At 44.1% G+C, this 18,804-nt stretch overlaps 1 protein-coding gene across 2 annotated transcripts in view; it reads right to left on the bottom strand.

Annotated features, from left to right (window-relative positions):
- Positions 1–18,804, bottom strand: part of SEMA5B (semaphorin 5B) — a 260,389-nt gene that overhangs the window by 82,343 nt on the left and 159,242 nt on the right. For both annotated transcript variants that reach the window (XM_084289290.1, XM_084289291.1), the window contains exon 7: positions 1,002–1,064. In XM_084289290.1, the coding sequence (XP_084145416.1) occupies positions 1,002–1,064 (63 nt within the window). The remainder of the gene's footprint in view (positions 1–1,001; positions 1,065–18,804) is intronic.

The raw sequence follows: 18,804 nt of genomic DNA, 5'->3' as shown, positions 1-18,804 counted from the left end.
CTTTGTTGTTCATCCTACAAAATTCAAGCTGACATTTTTGTGTATATGCAAGTTAACACAATAATCACGTACAGTTTATTATGTGAAATGAATGTGGTCAATGGAAAATCATATAATCCCATGCTTGAAGCACTGAACTGGAACTTGGCAGAACTCCAGATTTTGGGCAAGCCACACAAGCACTCTCTGCTTGACTGTCCAAGTCTACAGCAAAGATCATGATTATCTTCCAACTCCTTTGGTTTAGACTGAAAACTCTTTGTGGTATAGTATTTAGGACAACAGGACACCCTCTCAGTTGAGGCCTGAACGTGTTTGAACAGTACCAACACCACATTTGAAAAATCAAAATACTTCTTGTTTTCAGTACATGGTTTTGTTTCAGTTTCTCAGAAGTGGGGCAGAAGAGGACCTGTGCTTCAGTCAGAAATGCCTGCAAACTTCAGATGTCTGAGATAGCACGCCTTAGTTCAAACAGTTCTGGTTTTGAACCGCAGCTTAGCAGACTGCGCCGGCCTCCTAAGGAGCTCTGTGACATTCCACCTGAAAAGAACTGCAGTGTCCTAGCGGATTCGGTTCTCATGTTCAAGGGAATTATACAAAAATCAGCTCTAACTGCGAACAAGTATCAGACACAGGCCCACGTGGCCGAACGCCAACGGCTCGCTGCTGAGTACTGAGACTAAGCCAACCTGACCAGCCTCAGACCCACTACAAGATGTTTCCCTGGATTTGCCAGCACACTGATCCTTGATATGTCACAAACTGAGTCCTCTCCAGCAGTGAAATTACCTTTAAATTTCATGTAGTGCAAGTCTAATAACTTGGACAGGTAGCCTTTGAAATGGTTGCTCTGTGGTGCTCAGGCACTTGCGGTACTAGCTCCGAACAGCTGCAGATTTATGGGCTCAAGCTGGTGTCAGATGCTCCCTGTGGGGATTTCTAATGGAATGATGTAAATAAATTCACCCATAGCATGTCGGTAGCAAAGGAAAACTTACCTCTGTTTTCCCTTTACTTTGACAGGACCTCCTGGTGTCTTCATCTGAACCCCATGCTGTTGCCTGAGAAACCAAAATGCACAAGTCACACGACAATGCCACCAACCACCACGTCTGGAGACTCCCAAAAACAAGCATCTCCAGAAATTTATACAGCCCAATTTACAAGAGGTGTTGTGACAGTAAACATGTATCTCGCTCCCACTGTGCTCACAGTGCACACAAATGATAAATAGATGAAATGTCCAGAGGCAGAAGCAACTGGAATGTTAACAAAGGCAAGGCTTTAATTTACATGTAAATAAAATTTCTGGTCATCATTCAACTGGAAGGTCCAAGACACAAGTCCCATATGCTGAGTCCTCACCCATTTCCGAGGAGGATAGTGCTGTATAAAACCACCAGCCTTCATCACCAAAATAAAAACCTTCCCAACGGCAAACCCAGTAGTTGCCTACAGATGCGGTGGTCTCCTCAAATTTACCCTCAAGATTATCACCTTCTAAGTAACCCTGCAGTGACGTGAGCTGGATAAAACAAGAACTGTGTGTGGACAAGCAAAACCCAGACAGACGAGAAGAGTGGAGAAAGGCTGGATGGTGACTGGTGATGTCGGAGAAATGGGGCCAGACCCTGAGGTGGAGTAAAATGCGGTGGGCCCAATTGACTGGGGACTGCAAGACCTGGACCAAGAGCTGGTGGGAGTCCCCAGCCAGCCTTGCATAGCTCCTTCAGAGCAAAGTGGCCCCTTCCTTCGCAAGGAAGGTCAAGACCAGCAAAGCTGTGTTACAACTTTTAGATTTAAGAAAAAATCAGAAACATACCCAACCGTTCTATGCCCTCTGCATTTTTCCTCCCCCCAGTACTTTTTAAAAATAGTTCTAACAAATCCAAGCAGGTATTGTTAGCTGGAGGTGAAAATACATATAAACATCCATGCTATACATAATACATCATTCTGCGAACAAGAAAAATAGCTTTGTTTCACAGGGAAAGGCCATGCTTGCAAAGTTCAGATACAGATCCAAAGCTCCCCTAAAAGAGCCAGATTTCTTTTTTTTCCCAGTACATTACCCACACAGGAAATGGCTTCAAAGTTTGGCCCGGATCTGAACTCTTCTTGAACTTTTTCAGCGCAGCCAATTTTATTTTTTTTTAAACCCCAGTCTTCCATAGAAATTGTCCCCCTGACACATGATAAATCCTGCTTCTTGCTGGAGAAAGATAGGAGACTACCAAGGAGAGGGGATGAATCTGCCCCCCAAAACACAAGCAAACAAACAACTCCACCATAGTGCCATGAAGGTACTCATAACCACAAGAAATATGGCCACCGCCCAGGAAATGCATTTATACATCTAACTTTTGGAGAAGGCGTATTTCTTCCTTACTCCAAAAAACACTATCTTGTCCATCCGCTGAAAATTCAGTTCAATTTGGCTTAAGTAAAGCTTTATGAGCACATGCAGAGGTTTGGTGGGAGAAGGGAAGAGCGGAGATCTTTCCCTGGGAGTCGCTTGGGAAATAGCTCCCGTGCGCTGCAGTCCAAGCCAGGCTGAAGGCCAAAAGCTTGTGCCTCAGAAGTGTTTGTGTGAGAGCTGGGATGAGTCCTTGCTGGAAAGGATCGTGTAGCCATATCCTGAGAGGGGATATGTCATCAGATGAGAAAGCTCGCTGCGATAAGCTGTTACAGAACAGCAAGAAATTTTGACTGGCAACTCCCAGGAAGCCTTGACATCTGCAAAACAACTACACGGCGGCGTTCTGATCTCCAGTCCCAGCTCTGGCCCTCGTTCATCTGTCCACAGCGGTTTTGGACTGTGGATCAATTTTTGAGAAGCTTAATATAAAACAACTCCAGAAAACAGATCGCTTATGAGGTGTCTCTTTGTTCCATTTCAGGAATGGGGACAGGGCACTCTCCATTACACTGCCTGGTTTAACTTAACAGCGCTTGGCAGGCCAAAATGAAAACAAAAATCGTGGGTTACTACAGCGATCAGTGCTCTGGTTCCTGTGGGATCGCAGCAGAGCAGCAGAAGAATACAGGCTCCTCAGGGACACCTCGCTCCTGCTGCCAGCCACCTGCAGCCACGGCTCTGCGGCACGTCGCAAACACAGCTCGTGTCAGAGCACCGATCCCCTCCAGCTATGTTCTTGGTGCGAAACGCTGCATTTCATCAGGCAACAGTGCCCTTCAGCTTTCCGAAGCACCACCTTGATGAGTCTACTGATAACAGAAGTTCTTGGTGACGGCCCAAATTACAGGAACATGTTGTTTGTGACTGCACCATTAGTCAGGGCGCACTTCATTAGAGCTCAGAGGCTAATTAAGCTATATGGCAATCCGGAGCATATTTTACAAGTCTCACAAATCTTTGGTGGGACAGGGAGAAACTAGTCTGAGGGCTGAGTAACTCCAATGACCTCTAGTGACTCAACGAAAATATTCATGACCCTGCAAAGAACATCATGTCGATAATAAAAACATAATTACAAGGCCAAGCAGCAAATGTGTGTTTAAATATCGTACTCCAGGGTATGAGCATGTACCAGCCAGCTGACCCAAAGCCTAGACAAGTCCTTCTGCCAGGCTCTCCGGAGCCCTCATACATCTGTGGTCATAGCCTTTGGGTTGGAGCTGGCAAGAGGTCCTGGGCAACCTCAGATCTCTGAGCTTGGCACCTTAGCATAAGCTTTCCAGCTTTGTTTGGTTTCTTTACTTGACTGGTCAGCTGTCTTTTCAGATCCTACTCCAGTCATCTCTGTTGTCCTGGGCTTTCTGTGCAAACTCCCTATGCAATGCTGGCGCTCTACTTCCTGCATCTCACTGGCATGCTCAGCCCAAGCCTTTCCTTCCCAAATTAAAGTATCTTCCTCTGCCTTAGATTCTTTTTGCCCTTAACTCAAACTATAACCAAATGAATACTATTTGTTTTTCCTGCTGAAAGCTGCCTCTGCACTCTTGGCTGTGGTACAAAATGTATCCACCAGACGTTTTTGGTCACACAGTTGGGTCATCATCCTGAATTTATAATTTGTTTTCTCAGTTGTCTGTGCCATTTAAGTTTCCTAGCTCCCAGAAAACATATCTGGGATTATTTTTGTATCTCCTGCTACATCTGCTCATCAAAAGCAGCAGAGTGGACACCTCTGGACCCATGCAGCAAAAAAACAACTTTGGTGGCATGGGTCATGGAAAACAGCCTGGATGAAGATATGACAAAGCTGGCAGCAAGACTACAGACAAATACAGGACAGTATGTTCTTCCTCCTAGCTCCTTCTCTACCTGCTACATGCTTAAGCAACCAAGCAAACACATTTCTAGGTTGTCAGGGTGGCAGGACATCAGCAGTTCCTCCTCTTACATCCTTACCAACAGCATTTCAGCTCCTCACACCAGCTCCTTACAAGCTCTAGAGCATCCCTTCCCTTCTGCATCTCCCATAGAAATGCAGCTTGTAACGGTGTTCCCAGCCACTTCGAGCACCTCCTGTACAACCACAAAGTCCATGTGCAGAATGGATGAGCACTGGATTCAGATGCTGTATGAATGAAACAAGCAGCTCAGGGCTGCAGCTGCTGTGTAAGGGAAGAGCCACACAAACCATGAGCAGGACTGCCCAGCCATCTGCGCTGATAGGCTCGAGAGTGCTACCAACTCAGTCTCTGAACTGAAAATGCAATTAATGGGCCTTCCATTCAGCACATTTGCATGGATAGCTGCTTCTTCACATCCATCCCTATGTCTGTTCTTGAGCTCTCTGCAGGCTCTTTTTTATTTTTTAAGAAAAAAAAAAAAAAAGAAGAAAAATGGGGAGGAGGCGTGTGTTATGTAAGCATTTTTAGGAAATCACATGAAGGAGAACAACTACAGTCACACAACTATGTGTATGCACACAGTGCAACGCTGGCCAACAAGAAAATTGACAGAAATGCATTACAGTGGCTATGCTCAGTGCACATCTAAGCATTCAAATGCTACACCCAGCCGCAAAAAGAAAGAGAATGTCTCTCCTAATAAGTTATGAGCATCACGGTTTGCTCCCAGTTCACGCTGCAGATCAACACTGATCTAGAAATTCTAGCTCATCATAAGCCGTCAAATCAGTTATTCAGCACACACTGCTGAGAGAAACTTTCTAGATACACTTATTTAATTACCTGCACATCCCAGTGTTGGCATCCAAAGTACCTGCCTGTCAGTAGCAAGTCCTGTTATCAATAGGTATGTGCATCCTCACATGCTGATGTGAAAATCTCCTCAACTTCTGTGGACCAGCTTTTACATTCAGGCCAGCAATTTATAATTACTTCAACCACCACATGTGAATTTAATAGATTAAGCACAGACTAATCCCTGCACTGTACCTAAACAACAGAGGTTGCTGGAGCTTTTTGCACAAAACCTGAGCACTGCTTTAAAACTAGAAAGGGAAGATTGGACTAGAATAGGTTACATGCGTATTTATCGGGTAAATTAAACCCATTCTTAGTTTCTAAACTCTCTTAATATAAACCCATCCATCTGTTACCAACCTCACTCCCATTAAATAAATGCTCTGTACAAGCTACTGGCAGCCTTGCACGCCTGCAGACAGGCCGGGAATCATGCTGTTCTCTCCTGTTATGGGGAAAAAGTGTAACACAAAAATGTGCACGGTGTATGTTTGGAAGGAGATGAACAAACAAGTACAGGCTTATGGCAGAAAACCAGGAACTGATTCTGTGAGAAGCCCAGCATTTTCTCCCAGGTGCTGAGCTCCTCGGGTTCCTGCTGATGGTGGCAGCAGCAGCAGCGCTGTGTCCGCCAGCCTCAGGCCTGCAGGACTGCTAGCAGCAGGGGCCTCCATTTCCATTACCCCTCCTGCGTTCCTTACACCAGCCCTAAATCTGTATTTCTTATTTACATTTAGAAGTTGCTCTCTGAGCAGCTCATCTCACAGCAAGGCATGGAAACTCTTCTCCAAGTCTGGGGACAGGGGTTATAAAGGGACCTTGCTTCTGCACTGCATTGTAATACTGCCAACTTCAATGGACATATTTACATGCCCTACTAGGCCAGTTTGGCTTAATCACATACTTAAGGACTTTGCTAAATTAGGGTGCAGGACAAGTCCTTTAGGCAGTGACAATTCAGAAGCCACTTTACTTCCCTACATGATGTCAGCCTTAGCCTTTTCATCCATATTGATAAACACGTATTGTACCTCTAAAATACAAGCCACAGAATTCTTGCAAATTATGACAAATCCATTTTTAAGTTTATTTCTCTGTTTCTATATACCTTGCAGTCTCCACAGAAGACAGCACCAGTGTTAATCTACCCTCCCCCAGGCAAATTCTACAGCATTTCAAACAAATTGGTAAGCACTGAGTCTTAGAGCACTAAGAAATAAAAACCTCCCTGAAAGTCATTTCTGTAGGCTGGGTCCAGAAAATCCATGAAAAGGTTCTTGTTTAACTTAGGTTTCTACTAAGCATATTGTAAAAAAACATTTCTACACCATTTTAGTTACTTCTTCCCTATTAAAACCTCCAGGACTTCTCCATAAAGACCTGTTGCCTCAGTCTAAAAGTGGAAAGTGAAACTCCTTTTTGAAGCATTGGCTTTTGTCTCTCAAGGACGAGGCACATTTACAGCGCTCTATAAATAATAACTTATTGAAATCCAACTTCTTCATAACAGAGCGCAGGAGCTTAATACCCTAGAGGCCATTTCTGAAGTTCCAACGCAGGTAATTCATTAAAACTGTGATAAACATGCCTGATAAACAGATAACTAATACCAAAATGACATAATGGCAAGCTTCAATAAATAGTTCTGCTTCATCCTGCACCACACATGCTGCAGGTCACCGCTGCGTGCAGTGACAGGTATGAGGGATGGCCGCAGGATTCGGTCAATTTGTATGGGGGGGACTTGGATGAAGAGAATTGCTCGGTGTTTTATCAAATTAATTGATTTCCCGTAAGTGATCTGAGAGCCTTCAGGCTGCAGTAAAACTCAAGCTCTGAGTTTAGTTTAAAGGAGGTACCCAACACGCGCATCAGCAGCCGGGCCCAGCTGCATGGCTCTGCGGGAGTGGCTGGGCCACAACCCTCTGGGAAGGCCTCAAAATCCAACGCTTAGAAGACAAAGGCTGGCAAACGGGCAAAACCAGTGGGTCCCAGTTCCCATAACCTTCATCTCAGAATCCGATCTGTTCTCTGTGAACAAACATCAGGCTCTTACTGTCCGGTGATGGATTTTGGCCTGGTGTTTGTAGATTGCTGAGCACCACCACTCCGCACCAGAACAGAAGGGGATGCCATGCTCGGGCGCAGTAAGGAAGGCAAAATTCATCAGAAAGAAGGGCTGCCTCATTTTAACAACAGATCGTAGCTCAGTTCCAAAGGACACCATTTTTCGGTGTTCATGTTCCCCTGCATCTTACGAACTCTTACCACATCCTGAGCATGAGAAATGCAGTATCAATGGTCTCAAGTTCCTCAGCCCGGCTCACCAACTGCACAAGGATGACAAAACTGGTGTACATCTGCACCCCTCAGATGGGGTGGGGAGCTTCCAGGACTGACTGCTTTCACTGCTAAGCTTCACTTATTTAGAGACGAGCCTGTCCTCCCACCTTATGTTCTCCAACTGTGCGCACATCTGGATGGAGCACCGCTGTGACACCTGCCAGAAGTGGGGCTCAGCCTCCTCGCAGGCAAGCTCTTCTGCCTTTGATCCAGTTATCCCAGCCTGACGAGCCACTGCACATCACCTCAGCCATGGCAACCCTCTCTGCTCACACTTCTGTCCTGTCTCAAGTGCAAAGTAAAATGCTTTAAATCCCCCACAGCCTCCCTCCTGCACAGGGAGCACATCCCAGCGGCACAGGGCTCCTGGCGAGCAAGCAGTGAGCTCCTGTCCCAGAGAAAGGGAAATGGGTGGAAGGGTGCAAGGACACTGGTGACCTCATCACACAGGGAGCTAAGGGTGTGCCTTAAGAGACGCTACACCTGGACTGAAGGGCTCGTGGCAGCCAGGGATGATACCCAAATTACAGGTTTTAGCAGCAGATTGGATTGCAGCACTGCCTATAAGGGGAAAGGAAGCAGGGATACACACTGTGCTGGGGCTATATGCTGAGTGCACTCCGACAGCAACATATTTATGCAGCAATGTTAGATGAACGTGCCAAGATGTTACTTTGGAAGAAAGATGCAGCTCTGGAGAACAGAGATAAAGATGGCACTGGATTTCTGTTTCCACTATCTACTGTTTGTATTTTTATCATTCTATGTAAAGAAAAATGCCAGTCTGCGGCAATGATTTCATTTTGCTGATGATGTACTTCACGTAGCTTGAAAGCTTAACACGGCAATGATTTAGTTGCAAGTGCTATATGGGAATACTCACCTTCTCTTTGAAAAGTTAATCCACTGGATATTTCTATTGCTTTTAAGTGTGCAAAAGCATGGATAGGGCCAAATGCAAATTGACAGCCTTAGTTAACGGGGACATTTGGCATGCGAAGTGAAAAAAGACCTTAAAGCTCTCGCCTGTAGCCAGTTTAGAATGAATGACAACACCCAGAACTCGAAAACAGCACGGAAGATGTTAGGGAAGGATGACTTACAGTGTTACCTATTACTGAAGATCAAAAGCACACAGAAATTGAGAGGAGACTTTTAGCATATTGGGTAATTAACATCCACAGCAGAATTTGGTCTCTTGCCATGTCACATTCAGTTTATAGCTTATGACAACAAACATTTACTAAATATACTGGAGATTACAAAGACGTAAGATTATATGGTAAATCAATGAAATAACTAAATAAAGAAGTTAAAATATACTCAGTCAGAAATGATTAAAGGAAAATTCACTGCAGTTGAGAACAGGTCAGGAATCCACGTACAGCCGGTGCACGTGAAGGTGTGGTTGGCTCTGGCCAGGTGGGTACCACACAGCACTTTCTCACACCTCCAGCACCAATTGTTCTGTAAAGAACAGATTTTGTATTTTTTTTTTTCTTCAGTAGCAACAAACAAAGAAAAACAAGCTATTTCTAAGAAGCCACTAAGAATGGAGTCACAGCAATGGTCGCCTTTGGTAAAGTGGGGACAATTCCTCCTTCGAGGCCCCTCTACCACCAAAAGATGTCCATCTCCACCCCTTTATGTTCTCTGGCAGAGTCGCCATTCACAGCTAAATCCCTCCTTCCTCTTTGTGTGCTCCACTGATGGATGTGACAAGACTTCTAAGCAGCCTCCTCTCACTGTTTTGCACAATGATTTCTGGAATAGGAGGTTCAAAAACCCTCCCAATGGACCAGCCCATATTCAGTACAAAATCAATTTACCATGGCTATAGTCTCCTTTGTACTTCTGCATCAAGCAAGGCTATTTTATTCTCCTTCATTTTTCTGCTCTGGGTTTCTTTGCCATTGTGCCTCTTTGAAGCTCACTGCTATGTAGAGATGTTAAGGGTTCTCCACTATACACGCTTTTCTTTTTTCCACTTCTGAGACAGACTGGACAAATCCTGCACAGTCAACCGAGTGCATTTTTGTACACCCACATTAAGAGTTCAGCTATGAAAAGCAATCTCCCTATATATGCTTCAAATCAAAAATGTAATCACCAAATCACATGTGAAACCTCTGTGTATTATCAGCTTTCTAAAGTGGGGAAGTCTTGCATTCTTTATTCCTCTCCAGGTTACATCACTGAAAATACTTGTTCAGCATTTACTTGTTTGCTTTGAGAAGTAGCTAAAATAAGTTGGAGGAAATGCCCAATTTGGATCCGATTCTCCCAACAATTAGGCTGAGATTCAGGAATCAAAATCAGCACATCTTGCAGTATTAAAGAGACTAATGAAGAACTCAGGATGACATTTTCACTGTTCTGTGCCTCCTGTTTTTCTTTAGGGAAATCACATCTATTGCATTAGTGGGGGCCTAATACTCTTTCGGATGACAAACACTGCAATATATTCTCATTAAAATCGTATAAGAGGTTGAGCATGGGTTGAATCCTGTCTTGGCTTGAAAAAAGGGGGCAGTGTGCAATTAAACAAATAAAATGTGCATGTGATTCAACTTACCCTATCAACATTCTTTTCTGGTTGTGCACTTAAGCTTGCTGTAGTGCAACCAAAAGGGAAAAAAGGCACTGGAAATCTTTAATTAAGTGAAAGATGCACTATTGAGACCAAAGGAAAGCTTTGAGATTACTTTAATTAGCCAGGGCCAGTTTCGAGCAAGCCAGAGAGACTGGGAAAGTTTCGCAAGGCAGGGTAAGAACAGAGATGCTGCCTGAGCCTAAGCTGCATGGGGACCAAAAATGAAACCAGACTTTCCCTTCTGCTCTTCCCCATTTTAAATAACAGCTTTTCAGCTTCAAGAATATGAGCAAAACAAATTCTAAGTCCTCAGCTTAAGTAAAAAGGAGTCTTTGTACTTTCTCTGTTCAGTTCAGCATATGTCTGAATTTCTGTTTGTTTCGCAGATCTAGAGAAAGAACCCAGACTCCTGTTCCTAGACAGCAGGCTTTGGACGTGTGCTGTGGTAGCACGCGGAACACTGAGCTGAGCTCCGATGGGCATTTCTGCTTGCGATTAAATGGCAATCCTAGCCCCATTGAGCCTGAACCCCGGGGTTAGGGTGCAAGACATCAGGCGGCTGCAAAAAAAACGGGCAGAAAGAACAGAAGGGAGCAGCGAGATGACTGATACTTGCCGTCAGGGAGTGCACATGGTGCACAAGCACGTGTGGTGCAACCTTTCCAGGAAAACTTTTGGCATCGCACCTAGATTTTGACCTTTAGCCTCTCTGGTTTCTGTGAGGTTTGGTGCTCACAACCACAAGCTGTCAGGAACACTTCTGATAAATCGTCGATAACCAAGAATCGGGAGAACTTTTCAGATGCTACCAGGCTGGGCTGGAAGAGGAAGTCAGCGATGAAAAGCCCCCCCATGCTTCGTAAAACAGATTCCAGTATCTTTTTTAATTGTTCCATAGCTACATTGTGCATTTCATACCTGCTTTCCTCCGCCAGGTGCCTAATGCTCTTGATAAGCTAATTACAGCCTTCTGCTTATTTCATGTCAAGCTTAACTCCCCAGTCTGAACCTAGCCTGCAGTTCTGGCATGTTTTTTTCCTTAATCTAAGACCATCTGTGCTCCATCAGCAAGGAACACTTAAATACCGCGAAAGTGAAGAACCAACAGTGCTGAATTCCCTGTACACTTCCCCCAACTCCTCTCCCCAGCAATTCCAATTAGGTGTGAAGCCAACATCCATCCAGTCCTAAATACACTGGAAGGCTCTGAGCAGGCTACAGTTATCTGCGGCCTTACCTCTGTGAGATGCAGCAACACTTTCAGTGGTCGTGGGGGAAATGACAAGGCCGACAGGACCCGAATCTCCACTTTTCTTTACTTTTGGATCAAAAGCTTTACGCTCCAAATGCCATCACGTCACCAGCAGCACACGCAGTGGTTGAGTTCAGCACCTGATCAATATAAAATCGAACGCTTCTCTCGGTGAAGCACTAGCAGCCAGTCTGGATAAAAGTAATGTGGTTGATCTATCAAGAATCAGTGCTCAAGCCTCTCATTTATTACTGCAGAATGGAAATGCTCCACAGTTTAATTGAAAACTGGACTGCTGGGTTAGGGAAGATGGCTGTCAGCCCCTCTCCTACCCCCCCACCAAAAGTTTGGGTGTACCTAACGCCGTCCAGGCCTGGCAGGAGGCACTTCCCACCTGCTCTAAGTGGCCAAAGCCCACTGCTGCGCGTAGCATCAATCCACCTAGCTTCCTCCCAAGGCTGGGTAACAGATGCCTTCAGATTCCCTGCTTGGGCTGTCACAGTTTGCCTTGCTTTTGCCTCCTCTTCTCCAACACCAGACGTCAGCACCTGATGCCGTAGTGAGCTCTGCCAAGCTCCAGCTCAACAAGGAATTTATTTGCTCCTTCTCCTGCAAAGGAGACTCTGATGCGGTGTCTTTTATTCCTTCCTCCCAGCTCCTCTGTTCTGCTCTCCAGTTTGCCTGCTCCTGCCAACACGGGATTTATTTTCCAATTTTCTTCACTTCGAGTCCTGCCCTTGCCTTCCCTCTGCCACCTGTCTCTTTCCTTACCTCCCTTCCACCACGTTTGTCTCTGACCTCCACCAAGGTCAAGCGTTCTACAAATGAGTTTTGAGAATACGGATTGTAATTAAGATGGGGGAATACAAACTGATTCTCCAACAGGCTTAACGCAGAGTACTGCTTTGTGCTTCTTCTGTTAGACTCCTTTTTGGTGTTTTTCAATGCTTTTACATTTATCTTGTCTTAAAAAAAAAAGAAAAAAGAAAAAAAAAAGCCTTGTTCTTAAATCCTCGGTAACTGATTTCATAGCAAAAGCTGCTAAATTTGTAACAATTATATTAGCCACATACATTTTTTCTCCTGTCACCATGTTTACCACTGGTATATTTATGAACCATTGATCATTCCTTTCTGTCCCATGCATCAAAATCCTCTCCTCTTAGGCAACTGCAGTTTGTCTTTTAATACTCCCAGGCTAACTTCAGAACTTTTTTGTCATGCCTAATAAAGCTTAAAGCTCTTCTCTTTGGGCACCCTTGCAGCCTATCCAAACGGCTGCAGCCCTGTAATTCCTTTTTCTTTACTTCCAAGGAAATAAAACACTCTCAAAAACTCAAGCCATGCTTTGCCTCCTGTCCATGCTATCCAGGCTGTCCTCGTAGAGAATGCACAGAAATAAGCAATTTGTCTGCACATCTCTTTCCTTTCTGACTCTGAGTCTCTTTCTGACTCCCCGTGCTTGGTCTCCCCAGTCTCAGAAGAGCACAGTCTCCACTTGGTCCTGTTACCAATAAAAGCGTATCAGATGGATATAACCACGGTGTGGTAACTTTTAGATGAAAGAAGTGTTTTAGTGACAGTAGAGTATCTGTAAGATGCTGTTCGTCTGGACTGTTGAAGCTGTGGTGGTACCCAACACCCCACCACCAGACTTCCTCACCCTCCTTCGCAGGTACAGCCAGGTAAAACCTTCAAGGCCAAAGCTCTCCGAGGCTATCAAAGGACGGGGGGAAGCTGTGCCTGCCATGCTGGGACAGGATCGATGTCCTGAGGGACTGATGAGCAAACTGTTCCCGTCTCAGCCCTGGGTGGATGGTAACAGCTGTGCAGGCCGTGTTAGTGACTGCTGAATAGCTCCCGGCTCCAATAATCCCCTTCCTATTAGTCATTCAGAACCATTACGTTTAAAAGAAGCTGTAAAACACACATCGGCTAAACTGTTACTAACAGAGAAACCGGGATTATTTATCCAGGGAAAAAATGCATGCGCTGACATGAAATGTATTTACTACAAAATAATTCATTTCTTTTTTTCCAAAGAGCTCAACGGCTGGTTTTAAGGGAAACATATGAGGTCATCCATGGGTCCTCTTAGAGAGGTGCAAATCAATAAATGGTGATTTTTTAATGCTCTCATTATAAATGACTGGATGCTATCAGGGTCAAAGTTAATCCTGTGCAGAGAGCCAGCGCAAGGGACATGAATCATTTAAATCTCTCTTAAGCTCCGCTTTGAGTATAAAACGTAGATATTTCCCTGTATTCTCAGTCTTAAAAAATAAATAAAGATGCTTTTTTGCAGTAATTGGCCCAGATACTCCATTGTTGGTGTTATGAGACGCAGTGCCTTGTATTACCAAGGACTTCTCTCACTTCTGACTTGGCAGCAGATGCAGTGGGGTGCCAGGACCTCTACCCAGCTCGCCGAGCTCCTCTGCTGGGTGCTCAGCGAGCCCTCGGTTGGCAAGTGAAGCTCAACAGGTCACTGCTGCCACATCCACTGCTCCTAGGTGGAGGTGCTGCAATCAGCTCGTCCTCTCTTACAGTTTAAATTAACAATCCCAACCTAACTGGGGCAGAAGAGTTGCTTTCTCTGCCTTGTGGCAAGCCAGGATTCCCAGCTAGAGAATGAAACTCTTCCATATCTAAGGATACCCCACACCCCTAAAATAATAAAATAGTAAATAGTGATAGATAATAATGTAAAGTAAATAATTATATTATTTATATGTTTATATTTTTGTATTAAACTCAGTTTATATAAATGATGATCTAGTTAAGGTGCAGCCTCTAACAAGAGGCTGCTTTGCCTGCCAGGAGGTCCCGCAGAGCTGGCTTGTTGGCAGCAGTAGAGGATGGAGGCGTGGGCAGGGCAGGGGACCAGGCACCAGCTCACGCAGGTCTCCGAGAGCCTCCTGGGGCACTGAAGTGAGAAGCTGCCCACAAAGAAAACAAGGGCAAACGGAAGAGCTGAAATACATTTGGCAAAGATACAGAAGCAATGCTGGTGTCAAGAAATGAGAAGTCCGTGAGATTTCTTTTTCTCATTTTCCTTTTTTTTTTTTTCTTCTCTGTATAAGGATGTTTAATGGTCCTGACTGTAAGTTGCAAGGAATAAGAACATTAGTCTTCATTTCTTATACATAAAATGCCTGACAAGGTTTTATCAAATAAAGAGCCCAATATGCCACTGTTATCAGTAAGTGACTTCAGCAGCTAATTAAATTCTCAGTTTCTGAATCCTGCTCATAATATTTGCTGACAAAGACCAATACCTCTGTAGTAATTTTGGCATTTAAGTGAGGTGAGGCAGGGAAGGAGGTAATGACAACTGACAAATTCTCCGGGAGAGCAGGCTGACAATCCACAGCTGACAGTCCTCCTGCACGCCTCACCTGCCCTGTGAGCCTAACAGGCTCATTCCCCTCTGGATGTAAATCGTCTCCCTCGCCTTCACTGGCTCCAAGCAAGCTGCCCTGCTCCGTGCCAAGTATGAATGCAAAAAGCAATGGATCCTGAACCTTTTATACACGCTATACAACCCCATATATGTATGTATGATCCTCATGTGTATGTGTACATATATACATGTATGTGTTAATGTATATGTAAACATATATATGAGAACTTCCTAATGCCTAAATACTCATTTTAAAGGGCAATTGTATTGATTACAACGAAGCAGTGCGCTCTGAGACAGTTTAGCAAATCTATTAATGCACATATTGAAATTATTCTCACTCAGTGGAGCATGCAGCATGTTCTTAACTTTGGCAATTCTCAAAGGAAAATAGGCATTTATTTAAAGCTAAACATGAGCTTAAAAGCTTTGCTAGATATAAATGGACTCCTGAGTTGGGTTCTCTCAGACAGAGAGGATGTTGTGTTCAGAAATCACTCAACACCACGGAGTGTGACAAGAGATTTGCTTCCCCTGCTCTCTGCATTTCAGCTGATGAGTAGCATCAGGACGAAGCTGGTTCCCAGTAGCTCATGCCAGAGCCTTTTAAACACCACAGTTCCCTGCAGTCCTCACTCAGTTGGAGGAGTGTGTCCTTGGAGAATGAAGTGTGGCCTCCAGACGTGGCCACCCCCAGTTTGACATGCCTGGTTTTCTTCTGCCACCTCCCACTCTGGGTAGAAATTCTCTCTTAAATAAATCCTGCAAAGGGAAAACCGCACCTGAAAGCTAGTCTAGCTCTTGATCTGTCATTTTAAGGAGGGGTGTATTCAGGGAATAGATTTGATTTGGGAACCTGAAACCATCAGAATAAAAAGCTGAATTTGCCAGAAAGTTTGTTCAGCCAATATAAGCTTTATTATGGAATAGCTTTAAACCTCTAGGCTGAAAGTGAGAGGTTTGAGGTGCAGCTTCAGAAGGTGATTTATGAATAGATTTATATGTTAATCTGTTAATAAAAAATGTAGCATACTGATAAAATATGTGACAATCATAACTCAGCTATGAGCCACATATTAAAGACTTCATCTGCTCTCGTAGAGGTTTTGATTATGTTTTTAAATGAGGGAACTGCATTGGCCTAAAAGTAAAGAAAGAAACGTTTTATCTAGGAATATGTACCATATAATTCAAAGAAGTATCTGGGAATCTGCAAGAAACAAATAATAAACTGCCTTTAAGAAAATGACTTCTGGGAAGTGCAGCTTATTCCTAAACATCTCAAAATGGAGCTCCTGTCAGGTGGCTCCGTGTTACATATGACTAGGCAAAGTGTTCTCACTCTTTCCCAAAATGACTTCCCAAACTGGATTTTAAATTGGACGATAATCTTGACACTACAACTAGATTGAACAGATAAATACCTTCAGCAAACTTGGGCCTGCTTTTGAGCATGCGTAAGTTCGTGCTGTCGTGTCAATACATGGTTTCTTCTTGAGTTTTAAAAGGGTATTTTGAAAAATGGGAATGGCTCTGACTCAAGGATGTGCTTGCAAGTGAATGTGAAATACCACACGGTCACCTCTTTCTGCTGACAAAACTCACACCACTCTACGAAGAAGTGCTACAGCCCCGTCTCATCAGGGAGCAAGCAGCACACAGATACGCTGGGCACGGGAAGTTTCCCTCAGCCACCAGCAGGCCAAGCCAGCAGTATGGGTTGGGACTGCGAGCCCCACATCTTTTGGGGTGTGAGGCACTGGAACAGGTTGCCCAGAGAAGCTGTGGATCCCATCTGTGGGGGTGAGGTTGGATGGGGCCTTGGGCAACCCGATGTGGTAGGTGGCAGCCCTGCCCAGGCGATCCTTGAGGTCCCTTCCAACCCGAGCCATCCCACGGTTCTCTGACAATTTAATGCTCGGTTTGTTGGATTCAAAGTGTAAAACACCAAAGCTGTTCCATTTGCTGCTACGTGGCATATTTAGGACCGAGGGGCAAGTTTTATTATTATTAACTACATGTTGTTGACAGGCACTGTCGGCTTACCAGTGATTATGCCACAGAGGCAGAGAGCCCTCCAGGGACTGGCAGGGAGGGAAGTGTGACTTGAGGAGCAGCTGCTTGGTTTTGGGAGCCTCCCCTCCACAGCAGAGATGTTTCTGCTTCTTAGAGCAAGGGCAGAAAAACCGGAGTAAAACAGTCTCTACAGGAAACGCACTGGATACAGAGCTGCAGTTCATCTGCTACAGGGCCATATGGAAACACTTCGTTCCTATTTTAGGTCTGAAGAAAAACACCCATTGCAAAACCCCATGATATCAACAGAAAGAAATTGATTTCAGCAAGCTTCATGATGTGAAGCTTTCGGAGCTACTGCTGCTCAGACACGTTGCTAACTTCCAGCTCGGGTTTAAGCCTTATACTTTCAGCAGTCCTGAAAATTCATAAAGTATTGCCCTGGTGACTGTAGCACGCTCCGAAGTGCTCACAGGAATGTACGTGCTGCCAATTTATCCATTTGGAGTTGATGTGTTTTTTAGCATCCCGATGTTTTGTAGTTAGGTAATTGGGGATCTAGCTGCTGACAGCTCTGCTGGTGCTGGGCAGTGCGTAGCCCCACAGGCCAGCATCCCAAATTCAGACCATCTGAGAAGCACAATGCTCTCTCCTGAACTTCGTCCTCACTCAAGAGGACAAAACATGAGATTGCTTATTAAAACATGTTTTAACCTCAAAACTTCAGCATGAATTAAAAATTGAAATAGCATATCTTCCAAACAGTTTTCCAACAGGTACACTCTTTTATTCTTTCACATTCTGTTAAAATATGGTTTATTTTTAAGAAAGGGACTGCATACCCATAAAGTATTTTAAATACTATTAGCTGATATAACATAACTGGTGAGTAAACAGACATCAAAGGGCTGGTTAGAGAGTTTTCACAAAAGATCTTCCATTAAAGGAAATAATTGGAATCAAAACATTCTATGAAATCCTAACAGCTTCTATTAAACTTATTAGAAGAAAGTCTGGAAGGGCCCCTTGGGTTCAGAGGGCAAATTTTGGTCACAGATGGGAAGGGAAATCAGAAACTTCAGAAAATAACCTTCTATTCAGAAAATAACTTTCACTTCAGAAAATAACCTGGCCTGGTATATTTTCATCCCAAGCAACCATTTGTCTAACTCCTTCTCTTTCAGATTTTACAAAGATGTCAAAAAGTCTTATTTTCATCACAGTGCAAAATATCTTGGCATCTCAAAAAGGTTTTGGAGATGGAAAAATCATTTCCCACTCATTTCTATTGAGAAATTTAAATTCCAGGTAAAATCGGGGTGAACAGGGGGTAGGCACCGTACTGGGATTTATGAAATGCCTGCCAAGTAGCCTGCTTTTAATGCACACCAGAGAGTAGCATTCCTTGCTAAGAAGACCTAATCAGCATCGTGCATTTTTTAAAATTTGCTCAAAGGCTTATGTTTTTAAAATGACCCTTCCACCTACTCCATTAATTACAAACTCCAGAATAAAACAGACTTTTCTATGGCCTCACTGTGAAAGCTGCAGATTAGGAGCTAACCTTGTTTCAGGCCCATGCATAAATTAAACAGCATGTGCTCCAAGTGCACATCATTTCAAAAACGTGTTCTATGAAACGTCTCATATTAAGAGCTTATAATGCATACAAAAGGGGAGTTTAAAGATGGAGACGGAACGTTACATGGATTTTATATAAAAGAGATGCTAAAAGATTAACAGCAGCATCCATTTTTAAACTACATTTCTTTACCGCTGCAAGGATTTTAATGCTATATGCCAAAGTTTCCAAAATTAACAGGTGCTTTTGGATACCCCACCTGGGGCACGTCGAGATGCTGATTTTTAGAAATTCACTAACAATGTGCCTCAATTTTGGCAAGGAAGGCCAAGGCAAACAAAATCACAAGTGATCCCCAAAATACCTTGGCCCCAATTTCCTTCTGGATGTTGACATTCAGCCAAACTTTTTTTCTCACAAGAAAAAATAACCGC

The sequence above is a fragment of the Netta rufina genome, assembly GCF_964035555.1.
Source record: "Netta rufina genome assembly, chromosome: 6".
Lineage (NCBI taxonomy): Eukaryota > Metazoa > Chordata > Aves > Anseriformes > Anatidae > Netta > Netta rufina.
This window is presented reverse-complemented; position numbering and strand designations above follow the sequence as displayed.